Below are 21,017 nucleotides of genomic sequence, written 5' to 3' on the forward strand. Positions count from 1 at the left end.
AGATGCAAAATGTATGGACTTCTATCCCAAGTATGCTATGTATGTATGGTTCCTGGTGTTTCTCACAAGATGATCCAAGATGATAGAGTATGATACCATATGATATATTGTGATGCTATGGCTCTTGCTTACAAGCTTCTTTGCTCACTCTTTTTCTTTGCTTAAAATCTGATTCTTTTTTTTGTACACTTTTGCACAATGCACAAACCAAGATAGCAATAGGGTATATGCGGGAACAAATTTTTGACACAAGAGATGATATGATGATACCAAGATGATATGGTATATATGCAACGGATGGTGTAGCTCAATGATCACTAATGTGCACAAGTAACATTACCGGCAATACTCAATGGCTAGTCTGCTAGGCAAGTGATGCAAAATGGGCTAGGCATTAACAATGCAATTACAAGGGGAATATACAATGGTGTCGTCGAGGTTACTGTCTGTTTTGATGATGAGAGGCGGTGTTGTCGATGTCGACCCATTCCTAATTAGCCGAAACACCTTAGGAAACGGAAAAACCACAAATCAAAATCTCAAGGACAAAAGTCAAATAGTGGTAGCGGAAAAGCGGTGGTGGTTTACACTTGGCAGTGCGGAAGTGGAATGATGGGCTACACATGTGTCGGAGTTGAAGTTGCCGTCCCTAAGTAGCTGAAACACCTTAAGAGACACAAGCCACAACTCAAACAAGCTCAAACAACAATTGTGTTAAGTTGGGGTGGTGGAAGTGTATGGTGGGCAATGGGTATGCGGAAGTGGTGGTGGTGGTTGATGAAGAAGTAACCATCCCTAAGTAGCTAAAACACCTTAGGAGACTCGAATCACTACTCAAGCAACCACTAATGCTATGGTGAACTAAAAGGGTTAGGTTGCAGAAGTCGGTGGTGGTATAGCGGATGATCTGGTGGAGGCCCTAGGCAAAAATGCCAAAGTTACAAAAGTTTGATGGAGTCAAATATTTTTCGTGGTATTTTTGTGGGATGGGGATGTTAATAGCTTCAAAACTAGCTAAAGAACGTCGAAATCGGAGTTCGGGCGAATTAGTTATGGACAGAACAAAAATCAGCCAAAGTTGATATCTACAAGTGTCGGATGTCCGGTAATGGATGGATGTCTGGTCGTCGTATGTCTGGTGGGGCTCGGAAATCCGCTGTTTCAGCTTGGGTTTGGGGTTCCGATCGTCCGGTAATGGCCGGACGTTCGGTGGGTCGGGATCAACGCGGGATTTGAGCTCCGAGACGCGATTTTGGGCGGAATTTGAGGATTTTGCGGTCAAAATTGATGAGATTTCGTGGATGAAAGATGGGGAAACTTGGGGAGATGCTAGATCCACTCGAAATCAAGCAAATCCATGGATCAAAATCAACAAAACTTCATCAAACCAACAAATCACAAAAAAAATGGGGCTATTTTTGGTGGGGATTTTTGAAATTTAGGACGAAATCAAGCAAAAGCAGGCTAGAAAACGGTGGGAGGGACTCCAAATTCGTGAACAACATGGCCGATCTTTCACGATTGGATTCCCTCGAAAAACATGATGAAAACGGGGAAGAATGGAGAGAAATCACAAGGGGAAACACTTAAGAACAAGTCCAATCACACATCCACTAGACAATCAAACACACAAGATACACATGGGTACATGAATAACAAAGGGAAAGATACAAGGTAAAGTTCATCTCCAAGAGGAGGTCTTGATGGGGGGTCCTCCCATGAGGGGGTCTTGATGCTATCCCGCAGGATCTTCTCCTAGATGGAGGTCTTGGCCTCCAATGGAGTAGTGGTCTCTCTCTCTCTCTCTCTCTCTCTCTATCTATCTCTCTCTCTCTCTCTCTCTCTCTCTCTCTCTCGGAGCGATAGGAGAAAAGCTCACATACAAATGAGCTATCACTTTGCTAACCATAAATAGGAGGAGGAGGAGGTCTATTTATAGTCTAAGTGCAAATGGGGGTGGAGTGAAAGGGTACATGGGCCCCGGGCCCGTAATTGTGCACACAGAGGCAGCGGACGTCCTGTCCTTACTGGTCGTCCGGTGGCTAGCGGGGGTCCTGACGTCCAGTCGGGCTCGGACTTCCGCTAATTTCGTCTTGTAACAGTGGTACCATACGTCCGGAGACGGCCGGTCGTCCGGTCGTCTGGTCTTGGACGGACGTCCGGCCGTTGTAGCGTGCGCAGGCTGGGGCTTCCAGGCGTAGGACATCCGGTCCCTACCAATTGTCCGGCCGCTGTAGCTTTCGTCGGTTGGTCCGTCAGGCTGGTGAAGACTCCAGGCGTCGGACGTCCGGTGGACGCCGGTCATCCGGGCGCTGTAGAGGGTCCGACGTCCGGTGGCTTCTGGTCGTCCGGTCGCTGTAGACTCCACAGCTCCTTCTTCTTCCCTGTTCGCTTCCACGCTTCCCTCACGGATGGTGTAGGTGTTCCTTGGCACTTGCACTCCTCCTCGTCGTCCGTGAAGCTCCGGCAATACCTATGCATGCACATGAGTGGAGTGTCAAGTAGTATACTATCCTCGAAGGGGTCAAGTGAGCACGTGTAAAGGAGATGATTCACATTTATGTATGTGAAGTAGAGGTCACTCGTGTCACTTGCCAAATGGACTCTGGACATGGTGATGTCTATGGGATGCTCTGCATCAAGTTGAACCAAGGAGTTTGTAAGGGCAAGGAGATCGCCTACTTCATGAAGATCTACCCAAGTGAGGCAAGTCCTTCGTGGGCGATGGCCATGGTGGGATAGACAAGGTTGCTTCTTCGTGGACCCTTCGTGGGTGGAGCCCTCCATGGACTCGCGCAACCGTTACCCTTCGTGGGTTGAAGTCTCCATCAACATGGATGTACGATAGCACCACCTATCGGAACCACGCCAAAAATCTCCGTGTCTACATTGCGTTTGCTCCCTCCAAACTCCTCCCCTTTACCTTCATATGCAATGATTTACATTCCGCTGCTATACTCTTAGAATTGCATGTGTAGGTTGTTTGCTTGACTAGTGCTAAGTTGCTAAAATCTGCCAAGACTTAAAACTGGGAAAAGGCTAGATTTTTATTTGGTCAAGTAGTCTAATCACCCCCCCCCCCTCTAGACATACTTTCGATCATACAACGAGCTAGTCTAGTAGAGGCTCACTAGGGACACAATATTTGTTTATTTATCCACACATGTATTTAAGTTTCCAGTCAATACAATTCTAGCATGAATTATAAACCTCTATCATGAATAAGGAAATATAATAATAAAAAACTTTATTATTGCCTCTAAGGCATTTTTCCATCACTTTGTGCTGATGTCGAGGCAGCCGAGAGCGTAGGATGATGTACCGTGGTCGAGGTAGCCATGCGAGGGACGCCGTGGTTGATGTCGAGTTGGGGTGGCCAGTGTCAAGATAGTTGTCATGGACCGAGAATAAGAGCAGCTGTGGCGGCCTAAGGAGGCGGCGGCGGTGGCCTGGAGCGCGGCGGCGATGCTCGAAGTATGCGAGGAAGAACCCGACAGCGTGACGAAGACCTATGCGGATGGTGGCGCTCCCGCGCCTAAGAGGGTGTCGTGGTGCATACCACACAGAGGTCAACACGCGTGGAAAGTGAACTAGACCGCATGCCACGGCGCTATGACCCGAAAGGTGCGACATAGCAGCAGCGCGCAGGTCGGAGAGACAACGGCGAACACCTCAAGGCGGCGACAGGGACCGCGTACCACGCTCGTTACGGCCGATGGGCCGATGCAGTGGCAGCGCGAGGTTCGGTGCAGCCACAGGGGCGGCCTCGGGGTAGCGGTCGACCGCGGGCCGCGGAACTATGGCCCGAAAGGCGATGTAGCAGCAGCGCGCGGGTCGGTGTAGCCGTGAGAGAACCACGGGGCGGCGACACGGGCCGCATGCCATGCTCGCTATGGCCCTATGGGACAACGAAACAGCGAGCGAGGGTCAATGCAGCCACGGGGACGACCTGAAACAGATGGCCTTGGGGCGGTGATGGACCGCGAGCCATGGCACTACGGCCCGAAGGGCGATGCAGCGGCATCGTGCGGGTCAGTGTAGCTGCGGAAAGAACCATGAGGCGGCGACGCTGCTGTCCGAAGAAACGACGCAACTGTCGCCCGTTGCTCGATCGGTGTAGAGGTGCATAAACTCAATGACGATCTTCACGGGATCCTGCAAAACTACACACAGAAGGCTTATCAGACCTAAGACACTGGGAGCCAGATCGAGGAGACCCACAGAGACGACGACGTGGTAGCCGCAACACGCAACAATAGGTGCGAGCAACCAAGATTTGCATGCATGGGACGTACAAGACACCCTGACCATGACTTGGATTGGTGAATTAGTTCACCGAGCAACAAATCACACAGGAAGGTCGGCTACCATCCACGCCTGCATGCGCCCACGCGGGACACGGGAGGGCCACATGCCACATGGCATGGGAGGATGGGCTAACGCGAGGGGCCATTGCGGCCGAGTCACAACGTGCATCCATGGATGTCACGCGGATGAACGTGAGCGTCCCTCCGAAGTCGCGTGCCATGCTAGGCTTTGGAGTAGTCGCCGTCAAGGTTGGAGTAGAGGCACGATAGAGTCTATGAGGCGGTGGGTGATGCAAGCCGATCTACAAATCGGAAAACCAAAAAAGAACACTGATTAATCAATCGGCGAGAAAGAAAACTCCAATCAACAGATCAGGAAAAAGACTCTCTAGGGCAACCGATCAACACGGTCGATGGACGATGTCGATGTTTTGGGAACCAGGGTACCCAGATTGGCCTGCCTGTGGTCCATGGTATGGCTTCATCGGCGGCCTGGTACAACCCATCTTCAGCATCGACAAGTCAAGACCCTCGCGAGGGGCAAAGCCTTGCAAGGCGGGCAACACCAAGACCTCCGGAAGGAGCGGCCTCCCTAGGAGGCCTCCTGAGGAGTGGGGATTCCTATGCAAGCGCTCACCACATGAGGTGGAGGTGACGCCAGCCATGAAGACCAAGGCCAAGCGCGCGCCAGCGGGCGCACAACGGAAGGTTTCCTCTTTGGTGCTAAGGAGGCAAGCGCAGGCGTAGAGTCTCGAGGAATCAACCAAAGGTTACTGTCTACGTCCAACAAGACCAAGACTGCCAGGACGGATGTCATCACCAAGCCCAGCGCGACGTCACGACCAAAAGCTTTGCAGGCGAAGACCACCTTTCGTCAGGATAAGATGTATTACTTGCCCCCCTTAAAATTTGGCCACTTTGGGATCCCTTTCCGCCTAAGTTTTGGGGGAAGAGGACCGAGGCCACTATAAGTATAGCCTAGCCACCATCAAAGAGGGAGGTCGAATCCCTTGAGCTCATATCCACCCCAAAACAGACCTCGCGAGGCTGTTCTTCCTTGTACTAGTTCATCCTCAGCCCACCGCGAGGCTAATCCACCACAAAGCAGGAGTAGGGTTTTACACCGCAAGGTGGCCCGAACCTGGGTAAACTGCCGTGTCCATTTCCTTTCTTGTTCATCGAGCTAGGCCATGAGAGCAGCGCGTTGGCTGGCTGGAGAGGTTGAGTTCCTCACACACACCCCAGAGTTTAAACCTTTCTTGGGTCTGCGGAGCCCTGAATCCAACAGACGAATCCTTGGTACGGGTTGCATGGCCCCCGGCAGCAAGCATGGAGACTGATCGCCCGGGGACGACGTGGAGTGGAAGCGAGGGTGGCTAGGGTTTGGATCGGTTAGGACGATACCATGTTAGAAGGGATAGAAAGGAGTGGTGGAATCATTGATTATTGCTTGAGCCTCATGGGCATATATATATATAGGAGTACAATGACCAACTTGGAGTACAAGACAAGGCATGACAAATCCTAGTCTATCTTATGTTTCCTAATGAATCAATATACTCAACACTACTTATATAGGAGCAAGGGGTGGCGGCCAGGGAGGTGGGAGGACGTGCTAAGGCAACCTAAAACTAACCCCAAGTCGTACAAGGCCCATGGGCCCAAGAGGAGGTGATCCAACACCTTTGGACTTGTAGTTTGACTCGGATTCTGCTGTAGCGTCAGCTTGTTTCGTGAATATCTCAATGCTCCAGAAAAATACGAAGGTGGATCCAATTGAGATGGAAAGAGCACGGAATCTACTTTCTAGCAAAAAAAGAATCACCCAATTCGAAGTCTGGATGAAAAAGATCTTGGCGTTTTGAGTCAGGTATGTCTGTGTAGTCTGAATCTGAGTCCGGAACATGAGAGACTTGAACTCTATCTTCTCTTGGCCCGAAAGTGACATGAGAGGACTTTGTGAACAACACCCAAACTTCTCTTTTTCCCTTATCTTCATATGTGGATTGTACAAATGTCCCATACACATGCAATTAGACATGACACAAAAGTGTGTGAAGTATTTTTCTCATGGATAACATAAATAAATTATTGCATAGTTTGCATTAGAAATCACCTCACAAATATGAATGCATGCAATATTTTTGGTTGTATCCAAGGTAGCCATGTCCTCCTCATCCTCCCATTATTGGAAACAAAGCCGTCCTCGGCATTGCTTAATCTGAAATGTGGCTAACAAAAGAGACATGGTGTACGTGTTGTATATGTATATGTCATCCATTTTTACTTCCCTTGGGTTTTGCACATATGACACATGTATACATGAGTAACTTTCATAGTTCATAAAATATAAAGCCAAAATATTAACACAAGAAGTAGAAGGCATGAAAATATTGCAACTCAGTTTGTATATATAAGTGAAGCTCTTCTTCATATCAAAAGATTGACAATGTTCATCATTAAGCCATCCCAGCATTGCTGAATAAACTTTAATTGCTTCAAATTTACATGCTACAACATGCTTAAATAAGCAAACATGCAACAAGTCATTTGACACATAATCATCACCAAGATTAGAGGTCATATCAAAATAATTAAACATTGGCACAATTATTTTCAAATGTATTTGATCCAAATCTGATCTATTCCCTGATTCACATGGTTTTTTCTTAGTTAATTCAATGGGTGCACTCAACATTGTTAATATTGCATTTGTTTGATCACATGGAAAAGTCAAACCATCAACATAGTCCTCTAAAATAGGTGGTGTGATCAAAGTAGTGGGTAGGTCATCACAAGGTGCATTGAATTTGACAAGGCATTCATCGTACTCATGTGGAGGGGGGAGATTAGTACCTTTGTCATTACCTTTAATGACCAACTCAGATGATGTAGGAACTCTTGGTGGTAATGTGTCACATGGTGGAGGTGGTGTAGTCTTCACAACAACGGATGTGGTTGTCATAGTATGCCTAGTAGTTGAAGGAACAACCATATCAAATCTTGGAATGTGCACCATGTGCTTGTTCTCCTTGTGGGTAACACATCGTTTTATTTCTTGTTCAGCTTTGCAAGCAAGATGAAACAAATGGTCCATAGGATAACACTCTTCATGAATTAGCATCTCTTGAATATCATGGTTTAATCCTCCCCAAAATCTATCCATAAAATCTTCTTCACTTTATTCTAAAAATGAGTGCAAAAAAGTAGTTTGTAAATCATCATAATATTTTGTTATGGTATCAGTGCCTTGTTTTAAATGTTGTATTTTTTTAATCATGCACGAGTATAATAAACATCAACGAATCTATCTCTCATGACAAGTTTTAAATCAGCCCAAGTAGTAGGTATAAAATCAGAGTTTAACCGACAATATTCACTCCATCAAACTAAAGCAAAGCTACTGAAAGTACTAACCACAGCTTGAAATTTTCCACGCTCATCAAAATTATGGGAAGCAAACGGCCATTAAAGGGTGGAATGGAAACATTAACCTCATTATGTGCATTCTAATGTCGTTGCTCCTCTCATGATGGTTGTTGTGTTTTCTTGGGTGGTGGCAAGTCTCCCATGACCGATGATGCCCAAGAACTAACAACTCCGGAATCTGTCATAATTAGTAGAAAACAAGAAACAAAATTTGAAAATAATGTTCCTATGAACTACTAGGATGTGGTGGTAAAATGCTCACAATATAGCAAATATCAATGTCTTACAAGTTCTTGCCATGCAGTAGGTGGTGACCGGCAACCATCGGTGTCAAATAACTCCAAAGATTGAGAAAGCGATTAACAGGTGAACGTAAATATGCACGGTATAGAAATATATGGAGCTAGGTTGGCTATATGGTAGCAAAAGATTAGCAATAATCAATTCACAGATGCAATGTTGAATAAACGCTCAACGACGATACTGTGTTGGTCCTAGGCTAGAGTGGACTAGAGACGCGAGCCTAGAACATTAATGAGGTCACGGTGTAACACAACTAGCATCAATAAAATATATGAAGTAACTCTGGACATCAAGATATAAGTGAAGATCACATTGGCAGTAAAGATAATGATGAGAAAAAAACTATCAAGCAGGATATACCAACCACTCTATCTCCAACTTTCCTCTAGAAAGTTTTTGCCAATTTTCTAATAATTTTTCAATAGAATGCTACTGACTCAAGCTTTCAAACTCAAAAATAATCACTCAATTCTAAGTTGATACAAGGAGTCATACAATTCTAAAATTGGCCTGAACAACTAGAATAAGTTGTGTTCGTGAACTTCAGAGGGCAAAAAGACTTATTTGGAAGCGAATTTTGAGGTGTCGAATATTGAACTAGCTTCTGCAACTATTCAGTTGCGGCTCGTCGCTAGCTTTAATTTGAGTACTCGCGGGGCCAAAACAGACTTCATATGAGGCAGATATGCCTGTTTTACTGAACAGTGTGCAAAACAGATTCCAATCCGAATTCAGGAACGAGATTGCGTCTAGATAGATCCGAATTTTGTTTCTTTTTCTTCTCTCTTTTTTTACCACACTTTTTTTCTTTTCCTTTCTCCTTTTTACTCTGACTTTTTTTCTTTTTTTCTCTCCCCCTCTTTCCAAAACAAACTAGATAAGATGCAGATTGGATCAAGTGAAGATGTAAATGACCTCAACTATGATTATGACAATGAACGATGGGTAGCACGTGATGGAAATTGATGGATGGGGTGGTGGACAGCGGAACGGATAACGATGCAGCAAGCGCGTGACTAATGTGAACAGAACTTGAAACTCTAAACGAACTAGACACTAAGACTAGCAACTCGACACAACGATGCAACCGATGATTCAGCTATGCAAGCAATGAAAAGAAAATTGCAAAGGCTCAGACTGGCTTGGACAAAGCATGAACATATCTAACTTCTTTTATGGCCTTTTCTTGGACATTAGGTAAGAAAATAAATTTAACCCAGGGATAACTGAAAATTTTCACCGAGCAACCTGAAAACCGATACCACTTGATAGAGGCGGGGGTATTACAGTCTTTCGATGAGATGATAACTATCGATTTGGTAGAGTTGACTTTGACGATCAGACTATAAACGTGCAACGATGTTACACCTTAGCAATCGCTAAACCAACTCCAAGAGGTTATTGACCACGCCAGAGCACGATCAACCTGACCACAAAGGTCTATTCCTGCAAGCAATCAAAGAACAAGCCAAAATAAGATAACCAATCCGATATTGTGAATATATATAAAGTATTGATAAAGTGGGGATCCGGAAGAGGCCTTGGTCTGGTTGTTGACACAAACGAAGTACACGAAGTTGCAATGGCTAACTTTTAACTAAAAAAATCCCAAAGAAAAAGCTACTAGACTGATCTACTTATATAGGAGCAAAGGGTGGCGGCCAAGAAGGTGGGAGGACGTCCCAAGGCAGCCTAAAAACTAACCCTAAGTCGTACAAGGCCCATGAGCCCAAGTGGAGGTGATGCAACACCTTTGGACTTATATTTTGACTCGGATTCTGTTGCAGTGTCGGATTGTTTCGTGAATATCTCAACGCTCCGGAAGAATATGAAGATGAATCCAATTGGGTTGGAAAGAGCACGAAATCTATTTTCCAGCAAAAAAGAATCACCCAATTTGGATTCCGGATGAAAAAGATCTTGACATTTTGAGTCATGTTTGTTTGTGCAGCCGAATATGAGTTCAGAACATGAGAGAGTTGGACTCTACTTTTTCTTGGCCAAAAAGTGACGTGAGAGGACTTTCTAAACAACACCCAAACTTCTCTTTTCCTTATCTTCATATATAAATTATACAAATGTCTCATACACATGTAATTAGACATGGCACAAAAGTATGAAGTATTTTTGTCCCGGATAACATAAATAAACTATTGCATAGTTTGCCTTACAAACCACCTCACAAATATGCATGCATGCAATATTCTTGGTCGTGTCCAAGGTAGTCAGTCCTCATCAAGTGGCGGCAGCAACAGCTGGTCGAGGAGCACCGTGAGAGCGAGTACCTCGAGATGCTCGAGCGCAATGCAGAGGAGAAGCAACGCGTTGCCGGCATTGGGCCAGCCCAACAGGCGGCGGCGGTGGTACAGCCCGCGGCAGACGATGTGGCTCGAGCCTGGTCAACGGCGTTCCTTTGGGTTTTTTTTTGACGGGAAGGTATACTTTATTAGTTCAAATAACGGTTACATCATCCGCTAGGAATTTAACAAGAAAATCCGCCCAAACATGAGGATCGTTTGCACACCCCCACTTTGCCAGCTCGTGAACTACTACATTTGACTCTCTAAAGCAATGCTCAATAGTAACCTTCCCAAAATCACCCAAGATATTTCGACAATCATCTAACACATGCGCTGCAACCATTGAATTTCCTTCGTTTAGCTTTATTACATCCACCACAACACTGTTATCCATTCTTACCATCAACTTAGCACATCCCACACTTAGGGATAATTTTAAACCTTCAAACAATGCCGCTGTTTCTGCCGCGACAACATCAGCGGCGTGTTCAAGTCTTGCTATTGCAGCTGTGATGAAACGACCTTTATGATCCCTGACAACCGCCCCGCATGCATCTGAATTTATCCCAGCAAAATAGGATGCGTCCACGTTCAGAACTAGATGCCCTGGTAAGATAGATGGCCACTTGTTTAATTTAGCAACAGTCGGACCTTGGGTTAACCTGACGCCGACGCTTATCGACCTCACCGGCCCGACGACGACAATATGGATGCCTAGGAGAGCGCACCTCCTCATAATTTTAATTTATTTAATGTTTAGTTAATGTAAATGTTGGAATTGCTCTTAGCTATGAATATGTTTGCTTATTTAATAATAGCAGACAAAAATTTCTCGAATACGATTTTTTTTAAGAGGGATGCTGCTGGAGGAGGTAATAGCACCCCATGTACCCTAACTTGCACCCAATGTGATGATTTAGTCCCAAAGTTGCAAAACTTGACTAAACCATACCCCAACTTGCACCTCATGTGATGATTTAGTCCCAGGCCAATCATAGCTCGCCAATTGGCTGGACCGGTCAGCGCACGCAGTTTTGCAGTAAACCCCCTGCCTTTTCCAATTATCAACCCGCAGTCACCCCCCACCTAAATTAAATCTGTCGACAGCGCCCCCACCACCAACGCTGCGGACGCGGACGCCATGCTCGGCGAGCTCGCCTCTAACCTCTGACGCGTACGCCGACGCCGACGCCACGATGCGCTGCTCACGCAGTAGTTCCCGGTCCGCCCCAGATCCCAGGCCCATGCCCTCGACCGCGTCATGGCCATCAAGCTGTTGGAGGAGCACCTCATCCCGCGCTGCGTCAAGTGCCTCGCCAGAGGCAAGGACCCCATCCCCGGCAAGACCCCCGACTCCTCCACCTCCTAGCCGGACAGCAGCCCCGACAGGGACGACCCGGACCCGGTCGCGGCCGCCACCGAGGCCCTCGCCAAGGTCGACCTCTCCGACGACCCGAACACCACCGCCACCGCCAAGTCCGGCTCCAGCAAGCCCCGTCGGGCAGCCAGAGGCGGCGGCAGTGACGTGGGCAAGTCGCTCGACTACCTGTACCGCGCGTGCAGGATCGCTCGCCGTGAAGCACATCGACATCGCCGTCTCCGTCCTCTCCCTCTTCATGGAGCCCAAGAAGCTCGCCAGCCTCGCCGAGTGACACGTACGTGAGTCATCTTGCTCTATTATGTTTCTAGCCATGGAGGATTTACTGCTAGTAGTGTGTTAGTGGTTTGGATGAGTGATTTGGGTAGTCGTTTAGTTCAATAAAGGTTCAGATGAGAGATGAGCACTGTGTTTTGTACTTCTGATTGCATTATGTGGCACCGAATGGTTGTTGCCTAGCTTATCCAATACGACTTGAATGAATTTTGGTGCGAATTTGGTTGATCTTCTTGTGCTCTGTTCCGACTGTTTGTTCAACTTCTGTTGTTGCTTGTGCTAATTTTTTTCCTGCATGCATCAGTTACTGCTTAGATGGCTCAGTTCACTTCCAGTTTTTACTCTGAATCATCCTATGCATATAAGGAATGTTGTTTAGTTGTTAGAATTCTGTTTGAAAAGCATGAGCGTTTGATGATCAGGCACAGGACCGGATGCCACAAACTCACTGCAATGATCATTTCGTTCTTCTATTATGATATACTCCGAAGTACTGCATATTTATGTGTTTTGTCAGTCCCTTGGAGGTCCTGTAGGCGGTGCTGGAGTTGCAGGAGGCGGTCGCGGTGTCCTGCGGGCTAAATTGCGAACTGAATGTCTTTGTCAGTCCCCTTTCGGTTATGGCTCATGAACTTAATTACAGCGTTCATCTTGTTTCTGATCTGTTAAGGTGTGCATGATTCATCGACTGCATGTTCTGTTTTTGCACCGTGGATCACGTAGGACGAATGTCATTCAGATACAGGATCAGCCTTACTGAAACTCTTTGATATTCTCGCATTTTCGGTTTTGACTGATGAACTCACCTCGGTTAAATTCTAGCTTATGACAGAAATGTTGGTAGCTGCGCTAAGCTTCAGGATTTTATCAGTACTTAGGATTGATCAACTACAGAACCTGACTAAAGTTACCTTTAATTGTGTCCCATCAAACAGTTTTGGAGAGTTGGTTGCTGGGCTAAGTTAGTTTCTGTTGGTTGCTAGGCAATTTCCTAGTTGTGTCTGATCAAGCAGTTTTCTAGAGTTGTGCAAATGCAACTTAATGTTGGTCAGGTTCTGTAGAATTATGCACTGATAAACTTGTCATCATACATGGTCTTTATTTATCGTGTTACCACTCTCGTTTAAATGCATTTGTTTTTGGAGACAAGGCAGTGAAAGGAGGTGCAGAGTAACATGTTTCAGATTACATGCATGTTAAGTACACAAGCCCTACTTTGCATTTTGCCCAGCGACGTTGCCTCTATACCATGTTTTAAACTGCTAATTCTGCTGTATATGCCCTTCCTAGGGTCATTAATTTGTGAATCACAGAATATGAGTAGTGTTGTATTCGAGCTCTGAATTTCGTACAGTAGAGCACACACACATGACACATGTACAAGTAGAGTAATTTGTACCGTCGTGCTCATCTCGGTCGCCGACGTGGCCGGCGTCGCCCTCATCGGAGTCATGTGGTGTACATATACTGGAAGTTGCGCGACCGGCGCGGGGACGACGTCGACGACGACGAGGACGAGGAGGGGCGAGGGCTCTTCGCCTGCCCATGCATGCGCGCAAACACCTGTGGGGACTCGTCGGACGGGTCCGACGCGGGTGGCAGCGAGAAGAAACGCGGCAACGGTTCCGGGGGCGGAGGCGGCGGCGAGGACGGGGAGCTGGTGGCGATCGACAAGGGGTTCCGGATGGAGTTGGACGAGCTGCTGCGGTCGCCGGCGTACGTGCTGGGGAAGGGCGGGAAGGGGATCGTGTACAAGGTGGTGGTGGGCAACGGGACGACGCCGGTGGCCGTGCGGCGGCTGGGCGGCGGCACCGCGGCCCCGGAGCGGTACAAGGAGTTCGCGGCGGAGGCCGGCGCCGTCGGACGCGTGCGGCATGCCAACATGGTGCGGCTGCGCGCCTACTACTCGCGGCCAACGGTTTGCTCTGCTCTGAAGAACAGAACGGGTTGATAATTGGAAAAGGCAGGGGGGTTTATGTAAAACTGCGTGCGCTGACCGGTCCGGCCACTTGGCAGCCAATTGGTGAGTTGTGATTGGGCTGGGACTAAATCATCACATGAAGTGCAAGTTGAGGTATGGTTTGGTCAAATTTTGCAACTTTGAGACTAAATCATCACATTGGGTGCAAGTTAGGGTACCTGATTAGCTATTACCTCCTGCTGGAGATGCTCATTGCTCACGCCCTCCCAGGCAGACCGCTCCGCGCGGGCGCTCCCCTTTGACCGCTACGTGGCTCTCCGCTCGCTGACACGCCCGCCCCGCCCCGCCACGGGGACCTCCTCAAATCCCCATCGGCCCATCCCCACCCCTCTCCACCCCGCACCTCCCCACAAACGCGTATTGCCTCCTACGCCCCCGGATCCGCTGCTCCACCCCCCAACTCCGTTGCCACACGCCCTTGCACAAGCGAGCGAGCAACCATGTCGCCAGCAGAGCCGACGCGAGACGAGAGCGTCTACATGGCCAAGCTTGCGGAGCAGGCCGAGCGCTACGAGGAGATGGTGGAGTTCATGGAGCGCGTCGCGAAGGCCACCGGCGGGGCAGGGCCCGGGGAGGAGCTATCCGTCGAGGAGCGCAACCTGCTCTCTGTGGCTTACAAGAATGTCATCGGGGCCCGGCGCGCGTCCTGGAGGATCATCTCCTCCATCGAGCAGAAGGAGGAAGGTCGGGGCAACGACGCGCACGCCGCCACCATCCGCTCCTACCGCAGCAAGATCGAGGCCGAGCTCGCAAAGATCTGCGACGGCATCCTCGCCCTGCTTGATTCCCACCTCGTGCCATCCGCCGGAGCTGCCGAGTCCAAAGTCTTCTATCTCAAGATGAAGGGCGACTACCACAGGTAGCTGTCGCCTCCTTATTTGCGACACAGATATTTCAAATCCATGACGTCAAGATGTGATACTACTATTTTTTTATGCCGGCACCCTTCTTTTGATGGAAGGAAGACGTGATCTGTTTGTACGAAGTAACGGGATGTGATATGATATAGTTCTTTGATTTAGGACCGTTGATTTATTTTCAACAGTAGTTTAGAAATCTATGAGGCTTTGGTGCTGTGTAGGCCAGGATTTGAGTTGCGGCCTTTCTGTATGATTTATGGATATGTAGGTTTACTAATCTCTTGTATGAGATGATGCGGATGCGAGTTTAATTTCTGGTGGTCTGTTGGTAAAGTTAACTTGTGGTATTTGTATATGGATATCGTAGTTTATATTCTCAATGGTGATGGAAAGTAAAAAAAAAATGATTGTGATATTTGTTAGTGCTAGCGGAGGTAGTCGTTAGCTTATAATTTTCAAGGTGGTCATTCTATTGGTTTCAGTTTAATATTCCCTCCGTCCCAAAATTCTTGTCTTAGCTTCGTCTAGATCGGCGTATCTAGACGAAGCTAAGACGAGAATTTTGGGACGGAGGGAGTATGCGATTTGTATATGATCACACAATGCGGTGACTGGGAGACATGAGCTTCTGTTGCCCAGCGATCGACATCTGATTTCTCCTTTGTGATATTTATGCAGGTACCTTGCAGAGTTTAAGTCCGGTGGGGAGAGGAAGGAAGCCGCCGAGAGCACCATGAACGCGTACAAAGCTGCTCAGGTTACTGATAAGGCAATATTTATGTGTACATATAGATATGATCAGTCAATCCTTCGGGCTGAGTTCTGCGAATTGTTTGCAGGATATCGCCCTAGCAGATTTGGCTCCAACCCACCCCATCAGGCTTGGGCTTGCACTCAACTTTTCTGTGTTCTACTATGAGATCTTGAACTCCCCTGACCGCGCCTGCAACCTTGCAAAACAAGTTTGCTGCTTCTCCTTTCTTCTCCATTTGTTTCAGTTATCACGATTGTCAACCCAGTGTTTGATTCCAGTCGGTGTCAGTTGTCGTGATTATATCCATGGCCAACTCGGGCAATGTACTACCTCTTCTCTGATTTACTAGAGGCAGATTGCGCGCTAACATGTTTGTGGATAGGTTCTGCGGCAACCCCCTTAGAAAATGAAGCTGCAGGAAATCAATCCACTTCTAGCATCTATGCTTGTGCGGGGAAAGTTGATAAAGCTTTCGTACAACTCGCACAATTTTTTCCAATTTGTTGTCATCATGGAAGTTACTATGCTAGGATTTTGTTCATTTTTTATGCTAACCTCTGAACTGCTCAATCTTACATGATGCAAGGAATACATACTAGCATGCTATTATGGAATTATATTTTGTGATGACCACTGAACTGCACTACCTGCATCCCCTGGCATATCTTGCAAGCACTCTTTAACATTGTCAATATAGTATTTGTGAAGAGTTGTTTGTCTGCTGGCAACATTTCTGTCCGTGCTTGTGCTGTATGCATATGTACTTCAAGTTATTAGTATTAGAAGTATGTCATCTTTAGGAAGTAGTGTTGAAGAACTTTCTTATAATTGCTGGTATTCTATATAGTCGATTATTTGATCATTTAAAAAAAATCTGTGCTGTCTACTTTGCATTAAATACTTTAGTCCCTCATAGTCTGCTGAATTATATCTTGATGTTTTAGGTAAAGTGATTTATCCCTATATCTACCATGATATTGAGTGAACTGTGAAACTTCTAGTGGTTTCTCAGTGTGCATGTAGACTAAGATTCACATGGCCTGTCAGAAACATAGATTTAAAATACATAAAATTATACTTGTCCATGTAATTAGTCTCTCATGCTCTGCTGAATTACATTTTGATGTTGTATGTAAAGTGATTTATCCCAATGTCTACCATGATAGTGTGAACCGCGAAGGTTGTAGTGGTTTCTCAATAAGAATGTAGACTAAGAATCACATGGCCTGTCAGAAATATATAGACTTAAAATGTGTTAATTGTACTTGTCCATGTAATTTAATACTGTTTCAGTTCTGCTTTTGTTATGCCTGTGATATGAATTTGCTCAAGCGAACTTTCCTGGATATTACAGGCCTTTGATGAGGCTATATCAGAGCTGGACAGCTTAGGCGAGGAATCCTACAAGGACAGCACTTTAATCATGCAGCTCCTGCGTGACAATTTGACTCTATGGACATCCGACACCAATGTGAGTTTCCTCAGATCTGTTTTAACAGTTTACCTTTCTGTCTTCATGTTTCTCATGCTATCTAGTGTTTTTATCCAACTTCGCAGGAGGATGACGTTGATGAGATTAAGGAAGCCCCAGCTCCAAAAGAATCTGGAGACGGACAGTGAGGTGAATGAAAACAACAGTCTGTGCATTGTTGGGGGCAATGGAAGTCGGTCTTGGTTCTAGTGCTCATACTGTTGTCATCACTACCTCTGTTTAATTATGCACTTAAGAAGTTTCTGGGCTATGTTTTTCTGGTGCTGATAAATGCTGGCTGGATTCATGTTTTCTTTTTAAATCTCGCCACAAGCAAAAGACCTGCTCTTTTTCACCATTAGAATGTTTGCTATATCTACCATGTTTGGCGAGACTTGATGCAACTAGTACTATTTTGCTGAAATTGAGGTATCATGTTCATGTTTGGCTGAACTACATTATGACAAGACGGTTTGCGCAAAGATGTTCATTTGCGCGTGCTAGCTGTGGCATGGACTCGAACGATTGAGAAGAATGTCATGGTTCACCTGATTGATGCTTTTCTTGGTACTGTTTTCGTTGCAACTAGAAGCAAAGGCGCGCTTTGCTGCGCCGTTCCTACCATTCTTGGCATTGTCATGGTGATCGATATGGCAAATAATCCGATGCGCTGCAAGAATTTCTATCTAGTCACCTTCGAATTTCTATCTAGTCACCTTCCTGAAGAATGTAACGTGAACTAAATGAGGAATGAAATACAAAGTTTTTTTTAGCATAATAACTTTATTCATCAAATGATAGCCAGGTTGTTTACAAAAAGGTGAAGAATAAAGTCAGGGATGTTTGTTTCCCACACTTCAGACTTTCTAATGCTAATACAATGTTTTGCTAAAGCATCTGCTACCGAGTTCGCCTTTCTGCTACCGTGATCAATGGATATATGAGCAAATTCCATTGTCATTAGAGTTCGCCTTTCTGCTACCGTGATCAATGGATATATGAGCAAATTCCATTGTCATTAGGGAGCACTCTGCTGTTTCCATATAAGCATAAGGGTCAGATATTGCCTCCAATGCACTTGTGCTGTCAGATTCAATTACCAGCTTTGTGCAGCCCAAATTTGCAGCTAAATTCAGTCCACACCGGATAGCTATGATCTCTGCTTCTTCTATGGTGGACATATGGGGTATCAACTGAGTTGCCGCGCCTAAGAATTGTCCTTAATCATTACGGGCTATGACACCGCATGAACCCGAGAAATTGTTCGCAAGAAAGGATGCATCAACATTTATTTTTACCACTCCCACTTCCGGTTTCTTTCATACGTGATTCCTCTTCCGAGCAGTTTGGTTTGGAGTATTTGCTCGTACAAAATTTGTAGCTAGAACCCGGATTGACATTGCTGCTTGTTCTGTCGACATGACAGTTTCCCCTTTCGTATAAAGTCTCCTCTGCAACCAAATAAAACACATGGCCACCAGTAGGGACGTTATGCACCGTTGAATGTACCTGGAACAGGAAGTTTAGATTAATCGAGCCAGACAGACCGCCTTATCTATCTTGGTCGATAACCCCAACTCCTTCCAGATTGCATATGCTCGAGAACATGTAAACAGGAAATGCTGAATGTCCTCCATTCCAGTACTGCATAGAGGACATTACGGAACTAAAGGTACATGTCTACTGGCCAACACCCCATAACAAGGCAGAACTCCCTTCAAAACTTTCGGGCCAAAATGTTTTACTCTACCCGGTAGCCGTAGCTTCCATAGATATTTCCATACACCATTTGCATTAGCACTACCTTGGCTGTTCCGATTGAAGTGGCGTCCGAACTGATGCTCAAATTCGATATAGTATGCCGACCGCACTGAAAAGGTTCCGGGCCTTGTATGGTGCCAAGCTACAAAGTCTTCCACTGCTTCCACATTAACAGGAAATTTGCAGTATTCTATGTGCATCGATAGGCGAGAGTACATTCCGAATAAGATCCTCATCCCAGTGACCCGTATGGGGATCAATTATCTCCTCTACTTTTGTTAACATGATGCCACCTCTAGGTGTAATTAGCTTCCTGATTGCACTTGAGGGTATCCATGGATCTTCCCACAAATTGATATGTGAACCGGAGCCTACACGCTAGATATAACCCCTCTTAAAAATTTGAATTCCTGCTACAATATTGTGCCAAGTAAACGAAGCTCCTTCCTTTGGACTAACTTTCAAGATATCTCCATTGGGGTAATATTTTGCACTCAAAACTCGTGCACACAATGAATTAGGGTTTTGGAGTAGTCGCCAACACTGCTTTGCTAACATAGCAAGATTAAAGCTGTGAAGGTCTCTAAACCCCATGCCACCCCTTTTCTTGGTACACACATTTTCCACCACGTAAATCAATGCATTTTTCTCTTGTCATCTCCATCTCCCCACCAAAAACCCGAAATTTCATCGGTAATTGATTTACAGTTTCCTTTTGGCAACTTGAACACGGACATAGCATATGATGGGATTGCTAGCGCTACTGCTTTTATCAGGATCTCTTTACCTTTATGGAGAGGATCTTTCCTTTCCAACCCTTTAACCTCTTACATACTCTGTCCACTAGGTGTTGGAAACAGTCACTCCGATCAACACCAACCATTGTTGGTAGGCCGAGATATTTGTCTGACAAAGCTTCAGTTAAGATATCCAACGTAGCACAAACATTTTCCCTGTCATTAACACTAGTATTAAGGTTGAAGAAGATACTAGATTTTGAGGTACTTACACGTTGGCCTGAACTTGCACAATACGTGTCAAGAATCCTCTTCAAAGTGGTTGCATTCTGATTTGTCGCCTTCATTAGGATCAAACAATCATCTGCAAACAAAAGGTGTGAAATAGATGGGGCATTTCTAGATACTTTTACCCCTTCCAAACCACCCGTTTCTTCCTCAAAAGACAGCATACTGGAGAGTCCTTCAGAATAGATCAAAAACAAGTACAGGTATAAAGGGTCTCCCTGTCTAAGCCCCCGAGCTGGTATGAATTCCTCTGTTTCAGTATCATTAAATCTGATTCTGTAACTCATCGAAGAGACGCACTCCATGATGAGCTCAATCCACTGTGTGTGAAATCCCATCCTTGTCATCATTGTTTGCAAAAAGACCCATTCTACTCGGTCATATGCTTCTAGCATATCCAACTTAAATGCACATATTCCATTGGCTCCATGGGTTTTCTTCTTTATTGCATGAAAACATTCGTACCTGATACAAATGCACTCTGAGTTGGGGAGATTACATCATGCATGATTTTCTTCAATCTATAGCTAGCATTTTCAAGATGATTTTATAAACCACATTACATAAACTGATGGGCCTAAACTGGGTTATCATCTCAGGGCTATCAATCTTAGGGATCAACACCACATTTCTGGAGTTCCACCCATCTAGGATCTTTTTGTTATTGATTGCATCAAGCACTTCCTTAGTAAGGTCCTCACCTATAATGTGCCAAAAGCGCTTAAAAATATCGCATGAAGACCATTTGGCCCGGGGCCTTCATGTCGCCTATTTGGAACAATGCTTTTTTCACTTCCTCCTTGGTGTAAGGAGCTACCAACAGGGTATTCATTTGCGCCGTAACCACAGGTTTCACCATGGACAGTAAGCCATCATCAATTATCCCCGCGTCAGTGTTAAAAAGACTTTGGAAATACTCAATAATCATGGGCTTGAGGTTATCATTACCCTCAACCCAAGTATTATTATTATTTTTCAATCTCATATTTTTAAATTACGGCGTCTACGTGCCGAGGCAAACTGATTAAAAAACCTTGTATTGCGATCGCCACAACGTAACCAATTTGCATGACCGCGTTGTGCCCAATAGATCTCCTCCTGCTCCAGGAGATTATCAATCGACATCGTGAGATCTTGCTATTTTGCCTTTATCTCTGCATCATATGGCTGTT

General features: G+C 45.9%; 1 protein-coding gene and 1 pseudogene across 1 annotated transcript; both read left to right on the forward strand.

Annotated features, from left to right (window-relative positions):
* Positions 1 to 11,525: 11,525 nt before the first annotated feature.
* On the forward strand, positions 11,526 to 11,991 carry LOC119292648 (annotated as a pseudogene).
* Positions 11,992 to 14,291: 2,300 nt separating this feature from the next.
* On the forward strand, positions 14,292 to 17,543 carry LOC119295966 (14-3-3-like protein GF14-D). Its single transcript, XM_037574390.1, has 5 exons — positions 14,292 to 14,833; positions 15,513 to 15,591; positions 15,674 to 15,796; positions 16,943 to 17,059; positions 17,146 to 17,543. The coding sequence occupies exons 1-5, from the start codon at positions 14,415 to 14,417 to the stop codon at positions 17,206 to 17,208; spliced, it is 801 nt and encodes a 266-aa protein (XP_037430287.1). The 5' UTR covers positions 14,292 to 14,414; the 3' UTR covers positions 17,209 to 17,543.
* The last annotated feature ends 3,474 nt before the right edge of the window (positions 17,544 to 21,017 follow it).

The sequence above is a fragment of the Triticum dicoccoides genome, chromosome 4B (genome assembly GCF_002162155.2).
Source record: "Triticum dicoccoides isolate Atlit2015 ecotype Zavitan chromosome 4B, WEW_v2.0, whole genome shotgun sequence".
Taxonomy (NCBI): Eukaryota; Viridiplantae; Streptophyta; class Magnoliopsida; order Poales; family Poaceae; genus Triticum; species Triticum dicoccoides.